This window comes from Microplitis mediator, chromosome 9, assembly GCF_029852145.1.
Source record: "Microplitis mediator isolate UGA2020A chromosome 9, iyMicMedi2.1, whole genome shotgun sequence".
Taxonomy (NCBI): domain Eukaryota; kingdom Metazoa; phylum Arthropoda; class Insecta; order Hymenoptera; family Braconidae; genus Microplitis; species Microplitis mediator.
The window spans coordinates 7,466,861-7,476,515 of record NC_079977.1 but is presented as its reverse complement, the minus strand read 5'-3'; the positions used below and the strand labels follow the sequence as shown (position 1 = coordinate 7,476,515).

Genomic DNA, 9,655 nt, shown 5'->3' with positions numbered 1-9,655 from the left:
ATATTCTGTGTAATCGGATTTCTGGGTTAAAGATATTCAAGGTTATAGAATTTATGGCTGATAGAAATTCTGTGTAAACGGATTCTGAGTAAAAGAATTCTGGGCAAACAGATCTGAGTAAACGGATTAGGGGTCACTGATGTCTACCCCATCACACTATGGATGGTAGAGGTGCCTCTACCCTCCATATCCTAAACGGTGCTTGGGAAGGGGAACTTTTCGTCGGCATTCCGGTAGCAGTGTAAATCATTACTAATCATTTAATGTCGTATTTATTATTGTAAGTGGGAATGATATTTGTCTCATACGCATTTATAAAATTTCTATTTCCGTTTTAGTCCGTACAAGTTATTTCATCCAAACAATTGTATGTATACTTTAAAATATTATTTTTTATTGAGTCTGATAATAATAAGTTACTTGAATAAATGCTATAAAATATATATTTAAGGTTAGATTATAAAAATTCCACGTTCAACCAGTAATTAGAACAATTATCGAAAGTTTTAAGGATAACAAAAAACATGACTTCAAAAATATGGGTAAGTTTAAGATAATTTATAATTATGTTTTTTAAAATAAATGATCCTGAAGTTAGCAGACACTTAGTAATTTTCGGATTTTTTTTCAACAAATCCATTATAAAAAAACAAAAACTAAAAATATGCACATGCAGAAAATTTTAAAAACTACAGATGCAATTTTTTCTTATAATTTATTCTTTCTCAAAAAATCCTAAAATTATTAGACGTCGGCTAACTTCAGTATCATTAAAATAAAATAAGTACATGTTTTTACTTTGTTGTTAATATTAAATTATTTGTAATATATTCAGGAAGACGAAAAGGATTGCAGTTGTCCACGAGCCTGTTTGGCCAAGTATACGAATTCCAGTAATATTCAACTGCGCTGTGTAACTGCAAGCTATTACTTTCCAAGACTTGATCATGTTAGTAAATTACAAGCTGATTTGAAAAACGGGATCGAACTAATGTCTAATGGTAAAACACTCAAAGAAGAAGAAGGATTAGACTTTTTCGAGTACCGTGTGTCTGCTGTCATATCAGCAAGGGACCTGATTTTAGACCTTGAAAAATGTCCAAAGGCAAGAGAAATCATCAAGGGTACGATCTACGAAACATTCTACTTCAAAATGAAAGAAAAATATTCAGAAGCTATCGATAAACTTATGAAAATTAGCGATGAAGATATCCTGTGGCTGGAATACGATCCTCACTACGAGATTGATTTGTAATTACCTATTAATCAATTATTACTCCGTACTAAAAAAAATGTCATACTTTGTATCTAAAAGCATTATTAAATAAAATTAAATAATTAAAGCTAACCCTGTGGAAAAGGTCTTATAAAATCTCATAAAAAAAATTGGCTATGAGAAAACGATCAGTATTTGTCCACGAAAAATCTCAAAAATTCTTATACAATTATTTTCTCAAACATGGTGCATCAAAAAAAATTTTTCTTAAAATTCTCATATAAATCATCAGAATCTATAAGAAACAGAAGCTGTAATATTGTGATTATAAGTATTTATAAGTTTTCGAAAAATGTAAAGTTTACAATTGAGTAGATTTTGGAAATGAATAAGATTGTATGAGACGGTTTCTGAAGTAATCATACAAGATTTGATACTGATTAATCAATGTGATTACAGTAATTTTCCATATCGTAACGAAAAAATTTATGAGATTGATTAAGGTTTATATGCTAAATTATTGAATTTTTTAGCATGAATTCAAAAAGTTTTTAATATGTATACTCAAGAATATTTGTATGAGTATTTATGCCGAAAATCCTTAGCAATCTATTCACGAAAAATCTATGAAATTGAGTCAGTTTATTTATTCATCAAAAATTACTCAAGTAAACATTAATATTAAATATTAAAGTCATGATGTATTATGGGATATACTATAGTACAACCCAAACAGGTACTTGTTGGTCTGTCAAATGACAGAGGAGTACTCGAATAAAATCGTATTGAAATTTGGAATATAACACTTCTGAAATAAATGTCTTACCAGGGACACTACATGTCGTAGGCGCGATCTCGTGGCGAGCACCGAATATATATAACTACTCCCGCTGCTGACGAACAAATATATATATATATATTAGGGTGCTTCAAAAAAAAACTTTAATTTTTAACTTCCCGCTAAGAAAATTGTAAATTTTCAAAAATTCGGGAAGTTATTGGTTTCGGTCCGATTTACGAAAATCGAATTTCCATCAGATGTCGACGTTTCGAGGTCCTAGGAAGCTATCCTGACTAATTTCACGATGATGTCCGAGTGTATGTATGTGTGTACGTACGTACGTACGTACGTACGTATGTATGTATGTAAATATTCATAACTCTTGAACGGATGAACCGATTTTGATCGTTGAGGTGTCATTCGACGCGGCTTGTTAATGTCTTGAGGCCGTAGAAATTTGAACTTAATCGGTAGGGTGCGTTCAGAGATATTTCAAAAATAAAATTTTTTTAAAAATGTTTTATTTGGATAACTTCCAATTTGCTCGATGGATTGATTCCAAAATCTAATCAGCTCTAAAACTCTATAAGCCGCGTCGAATGCCACCTCAACCATCAAAATCGGTTTATTCGTTCAAGAGAAACCGTTGACGAAAGAATTCAAAAAAAATTTTTTCCTTGGTTTTTTTGAAATTTCTCAAAAACGGCTGAATAAATCAATTTCAAAATTCGACCAGCTTTAGAACTTGATAAAACGCGTCGATTGCCACCTCAACCATCAAAATCGGTCAATTCGTTCGCGAGATATCGTGGAAGAAAGAAATGCTAAAAAATGGTTTTTTACAAAACAATGGCATACAAAAGTATTTGCGAGCTCGAAGAGCTCGAAAATATATTCACAATAATGTTTTCGAGCTCAGCGAGCTCGAAAACAGCGGGAAGTTTTGGGGCTGGCCCGCAGGGTCAACTGACAGACCGATTTTTTTTTTTCGCGCTTACCTCATAAAACGTTAGTGGTTGCCGAAAAAAAAATCCCCCCAAAAGATGGGCTCTCTAGCTCAACTCTAAGAGGTCGCTATTTTAATTTTAATTTCCCATCTGATTAACATGTAAAAATTTATTTTTTTATTCAAAGTGTAATTACTCGTAAGCTGCTCAATATTTTTCAAATTTATATATAGATCTTCAAAGTTGATTTCTCAAGCTTTCCAAAACCCTATGACAAGTCATAATTATCCCCAATTGAAGTTAGCAAAAAAAAAAAATCAAAAATTAACAATTTCATTTTGAAATACAAAATCGATACTTTTCAGATAGCTTTAATTAACATTCGAATAATGGTAGTTATGACTTGTCATAGGGTTTTGGAAAGCTTGAGAACTCAGCTTTAAAGGTCTATGTATAAATTTGAAAAATATCTATCAGCGTACGAGTAATTACACTTTAAATGAAAAAATAAATTTTTACATGTTAATCAGATGGGAAATTAAAATTAAAATAGCGACCTCTTAGAGTTGAGCTAGAGAGCCCATCTTTTGGGGGGATTTTTTTTTCGGCAACCACTAACGTTTTAGGGGCTAAGCGCGAAAAAAAAAATTAAAGTTTTTTTTTGAAGCACCCTAATATATATATATATTTGTTCGAGATTAATAAATATATATTTAATCCTAATGATTATTGATTTAAAAAGTTATGATGCTAGACAGCAGCAGCGGGAGTAGTTCAGTGCTCACCACTAGATCGCGCCCACCTTTTGTAGTGTCCCTGGTAAGATACTTATTTCAGAAGTTATAAATTCAGATCTTGAAGCATTCATGGAATGCGTCACCCGCTGAATGTTAGCAGAGACGTGATAATCCTTTTTTGATAGTAATATAGGGGTAACCTGTATAATATGTGTTAGGGAAATCAATTATTAAAAGTTATTCCGAGTTTATAAGACTTTTTCAAACTTTTTAAGAAAAAGTAAAAATTTTAGAACTGTTATTCAGACTTATAAAAAATTATTCCCAGTTCCTACAGAGAAATTATTCTACAAGGGCAGACCCATATTTATTATTTTAAATTATTTAAAAAATTTTACCTTCACTCTTGAAGTCTTAGGAAGATTTTTAAGATGATATACCAATATCAATTAATTTGATTGATTTTTTTAACTTCCCGCTAAAAAAATCGACGATTTTCGAAAAATTGAGAAGTTATTGTTTTCACCCCGATTTGCGAAAATCGAAATTTCATCAGATGTCGACGTTCTGAGGTCCTAGAAAGCTATTCTGACTATTTTTAGAATGATGTCCGAGTGTCTGTATGTATGTATGTGTGTGTGTGTGTGTGTGTGTGTGTGTGTGTGTGTGTGTGTGTGTGTGTGTGTGTGTGTGTGTGTGTGTGTGTTTACAGTGTTCTCTAATTTTCATACTTTCTTTATTATTGACTGAAATTTTTGATATTGACGGGAGATTTTATTATTCTCTACAGAGAAATTTTTCTACAAGGGTTGTCTCTGGCAGATTTTAAAGATGTTATATTAATATCAATTAATTTGCTTTAATTTTTTTTTAAATGAAATCAATCAATTTGTTTATGGGTCATTCCATGTCAAATCGACAAATTTTTTACCTGACCCCCTTTGATTTCGCTGAAAATTTTCTATCTTTATCTACCCCCCGAAAGTTATTTTTCAGAATTTTTTCAAATTTTTTTTCCCGACTCAAAAAAAGTTATGAATTTTTGAAAAAAACCGCTCTTTTATTTTTAAATGGCCAGAACTTTTTCAAAAATTGACCGTTTGGGAACTTTTTTTTTCAAAATTTTTGTTTTTAAATGTAGTTTTCGAAAAAAAATACGAAAAAATTTTCAGAATCCCAGGTATATGAAATATTTTAGTTTTTTTGAAAAAACCGTAATTTTCTCAAAGTCCGACCGTTTTTTTTTTTTTTTTTTTGCTCTACAAATACTTCAACTAATTCTGCAATGATCCCCGTTAATTGAAAGATGTGACGACAATCGCTTCTAATTTTTTTTCTTGATTATAAAAAAATTTTTGTTGAATTTTTGCTGATTTTATATAACTTTGTTATGAAATTTTTTTTATTTCCTCGTAAAACCTCAAAAGTTGAAAAATAAAATTTTATTGGAAAATTTCAAGTGATTATCATCCAAGAAATTGTTATTTTTTTCAAAAAAGTAAAAAAAAAGGACTTTTTATACTCTTAAATAAATTCACTGTCTCTTAACATCTTTAAATAAATTAAAAACATTTTTTTGTATGTGTTCAAATTATATTATCTTTCATTTAACATAATACTTGATTCTAAAATTCAACATTACACCTATTTTTATTATCTCTCTTTACTGGATGATTCCCTTCTTTTCTTCATCGTACTGTGATTTAAATATTTTTCTGAAGAAGAAAACATCTTAACTTGCACCATACAATCTTCCAATGGTTTTTTGAAGTTGTCATATTTCAGTACCCAAAAAAAACGTCAATGAGAGAAAAAAATTATTTTTTTTTTAAAAAACTACAATTTCTTGGACGATAATCACTTGAAATTTTCCAATAAAATTTTATTTTTCAACTTTTGAGGTTTTACGAGGAAATAAAAAAAATTTCATAACAAAGTTATATAAAATCAGCAAAAATTCAACAAAAATTTTTTTATAATCAAGAAAAAAAATTAGAAGCGATTGTCGTCACATCTTTCAATTAACGGGGATCATTGCAGAATTAGTTGAAGTATTTTTAGAGCAAAAAAAAAAAAAAAAAAAAAACGGTCGGACTTTGAGAAAATTACGTTTTTTTCAAAAAAACTAAAATATTTCATATACCTGGGATTCTGAAAATTTTTTCGTATTTTTTTTCGAAAACTACATTTAAAAACAAAAATTTTGAAAAAAAAAAGTTCCCAAACGGTCAATTTTTGAAAAAGTTCTGGCCATTTAAAAATAAAAGAGCGGTTTTTTTCAAAAATTCATAACTTTTTTTGAGTCGGGAAAAAAAATTTGAAAAAATTCTGAAAAATAACTTCCGGGGGGTAGAAAAAGATAGAAAATTTTCAGCGAAATCAAAGGGGGTCAGGTAAAAAATTTGTCGATTTGACATGGAATGACCCTTATATTCTCTACCATAATAAAATTCTACCAAACAAAATACTATCGTATTAAAATTCGATAATTTAAAATCTCTACCACAATAAAACACTACCATTTTAAATCACTACCATAATAAAACTCTATCAGACAGTCTGTAAAAAAAATTTTTTTATATATATGTTAAAATGAGAGTCATGAATCGAAAAAAATTTCTGTAATCCTAAAATTCACCAGTCATTCCTGACAATATCTATATTCAATCGTTAAGAAACTTCCATAGTAAACTGTGGGTTCCTGGATTCCTATATAGGAATTTGGATACATAGATTTCTTTGTGGAAAATTCATATCGGAATCTGGGCTTCTAGACAAGTAATTTCTATAGATTCCGGGGTATACAATATAAACAAATATTATTAACCTACTTAAATTATATTAAAATGACGTAGAAGATGACTTACACTACTTAACTTGGAAATAGGGAGTAAAGAAGGGTTTAATGAACTATTATTTTTTCAAAATTAAAACTATGGCCGATAAAATGAGCCCTGAGAAGTTTAATTTTAAACTTTATATACAGGCATCATGGGACAACTTGGGCCACCAAACCTTCAACTACATACAGCCTTTACATAAATAAAAATAAACTGTTTCTGCGACGGATCTGTCACTGTTCCAGTTACACCCCCCTGTGGAAAAGCTCTCATAAATTCTGATAAGATATTGAATATTTTTTATGAGAATCTATGAGCTTCGAACATATCTATGAGATTTAAAAAAATTCTCATATGAATTTTTATGAGAATCTATGAGTCAAAGCTTTTGATGTTTTCCTATCATGATTTCCGTACTAGATTTTTAAAAGAATGAGTAAGATTTTTCAATTTATGAGATTTTGTGACTCGAATTCCGCCAACGATTATGAGATTGAATATCCCGGGAAAAAATGATCAGGCCTGACCATGCCTGTTCATGTATGATCAGGCCTGAAATTAGACCTGATCATGCCTGTTCATGTATGATCAGGCCTGAAATTAGACATGATCAGGCCTGATCATACCTGTCCATGCCTGTTCATGTCTGAGGCGTTAAATACACTCAGGCCTGTTCATGTCTGTTCATGCCTGACCATGTCTGTTCATGTCTGTTCATGTCTGAAGTGTTAAATATGCTCAGGCCTGATCGCGTCTGTTCATGGCTGTTCATGTCGGAGGCGTTAAATACAGTCAGGTCTGATCATGCCTGATCATGTCTGTTCATGTCTGTTCATGTCTGAAGCGTTGAATAAGCTCAGGCCTGATCAGGCCTGTTCATGCCTGGTTATGTCTGTTCATGTCTGTTCATAGATATAAAATTTTTTTGACCAAGATTCTATCACGTATAACCCGGGAAAAAAGGATCAGACCTGATCAGACATGAACAGGCATGAGTCTTAAGACTTTCAGTACTTGAAGTTCGTACGAGACCTACTTTTCAACTCAATCTTTTAGGTCAACAGGTAACGAGGCGAACTTTCAAGCGTAAGGTCCACGGTTCGAATCCTAGACACTCCCATATTTTTTATTTTTTTTTCATTTTTATAGAAATAATGATATATAATTGTATATAGTTATGCATAATTATATATAATTATATAGGACCATTTTTTATATATAATTGTTTTACCAGAATGGGCATGAACAGGCACGAACAGACCCGATCAGACCTGAACATGCCTGACCAGGCCTGGTCAGGCATGGTCATTTTTCATGTCTGATCAGGCCTGAAGACTCATGCCTGCTCATGTCTGATCAGGCCTGAACATTTTTTCCCGGGTAAGTACTTTCACTTCTATAAGATTGTTACAGTTTATTCTAATGTATTTTCAATAAGAATTGATCAGGCGAATTCCGATGTTATAATACTTACAAAATCTCAATAAGATTATTTTTTCATACGAAATTTTCAGAATTTATAAGTTTTAGTAAGAGTTATCCTAGGAGATAATATCTTATTGAATATCATAAAATATTTGTCATATTTTATGAGAAAATATTTAACATGTATTTCTTCGAAATTTTATGAGACTGAATCAGGAATCACATGGACAAATGCAGACCTTTTTCTCATAAAAATTTTATGAGAATTAGTAAGAAAATCTATAATCGAATTAACTTGTAAAAACTTGAAAGATTTAATTTCAATTTAAAAGCTATGTGATTTATGAGTTTTTGTAAGTTTTATTTAGAAGGCTATTACTTATAAAATATTATGGAGTACTTATGAGATTTTATAAATAATTTCCATTCACATAAAATATTAATTTTATCAGATCCATTTAAAAATAATTGCTTAACTTCATTTTTTTTTACAAGAATTTACACCAGAAATACTAATATTATCACTTTTTCTTGTACTTTGAATATTTTAACTGTTCGGAAATGAGTGAAAATATAAGTTTTTATGTGATTTTTTACAAACCCAGTAATGTATCTTGCCCCATTTTTTTTTTTGGTGCAAGATACATTATTTTTTTGTAGCAATATTGCATTTTTTTGGTTAAACAGAATAAAATTTCTCGGAACAAGTACTATTCTTTTTACGCAAGTATTTTTGTATTCTCCGACCAAAATAACAAAAGTTGCTTAAGCTAAGAGAAAAAATTTTTTGGGAGAAAAGATCGATATGGAGAAGGGGAAAGTCACCGGTGCTAGGCAGCAGCAGCGGGAGTAGTTCGGTGCTCGCCACGAGATCGCGCTTACGACATGTAGTGTCCCTGGTAAGACATTTATTTCAGAAGTGTTATATTCCAAATTTCAATACGATTTTATTCGAGTACTCCTCTGTCATTTGACAGACCAACAAGTACCTGTTTGGGCTGTACCATAGTATATCCCATAATACATCATGACTTTAATATTTAATATTAATATTTACTTGAGTAATTTTTGATGAATAAATAAACTGACTCAATTTCATAGATTTTTCGTGAATAGATAGCTAAGGATTTTCGGCATAAATACTCATACAAATATTCTTGAGTATACATAATAAAAACTTTTTGAATTCATGCTAAAAAATTCAATAATTAAGCATATAAACCTTAATCAATCTCATAAATTTTTTCGTTACTATATGGAAAATTACTGTAATCACATTGATTAATCAGTATCAAATCTTGTATGATTACTTCAGAAATCGTCTCATACAATCTTATTCATTTCCAAAATCTACTCAATTGTAAACTTTACATTTTTCGAAAACTTATAAATACTTATAACCACAATATTACAGCTTCTGTTTCTTATAGATTCTGATGATTTATATGAGAATTTTAAGAAAAATTTTTTTTTGATGCACCATGTATGAGAAAATAATTGTATAAGAATTTTTGAGATTTTTCGTGGACAAATACTGATCGTTTTCTCATAGCCAATTTTTTTTATGAGATTTTATAAGACCTTTTCCACAGGGGCCATTTAAGTTACAGTGACACGACCCATTCCATTCATGTAACAGGATAGATTATGTTGTTTCAGTGAGACCAATCTTGCTGCAGCCAACAGATAACATGACAACACAAAATTAT

At 30.4% G+C, this 9,655-nt stretch overlaps 1 protein-coding gene across 2 annotated transcripts; it reads left to right on the top strand.

Moving 5' to 3' along the window:
* The first annotated feature begins 243 nt into the window (after window positions 1-243).
* On the top strand, window positions 244-1,279 carry LOC130674762 (uncharacterized). Of its 2 annotated transcripts, none has more exons than XM_057480184.1 (3): window positions 244-367; window positions 452-542; window positions 836-1,279. In XM_057480184.1, the coding sequence occupies exons 2-3, from the start codon at window positions 525-527 to the stop codon at window positions 1,253-1,255; spliced, it is 438 nt and encodes a 145-aa protein (XP_057336167.1). In that variant the 5' UTR covers window positions 244-367; window positions 452-524; the 3' UTR covers window positions 1,256-1,279. The 2 variants fall into 2 exon arrangements, with proteins under 2 accessions (XP_057336167.1, XP_057336168.1); XM_057480185.1 differs by having other exon boundaries at window positions 250-367; window positions 457-542.
* The last annotated feature ends 8,376 nt before the right edge of the window (window positions 1,280-9,655 follow it).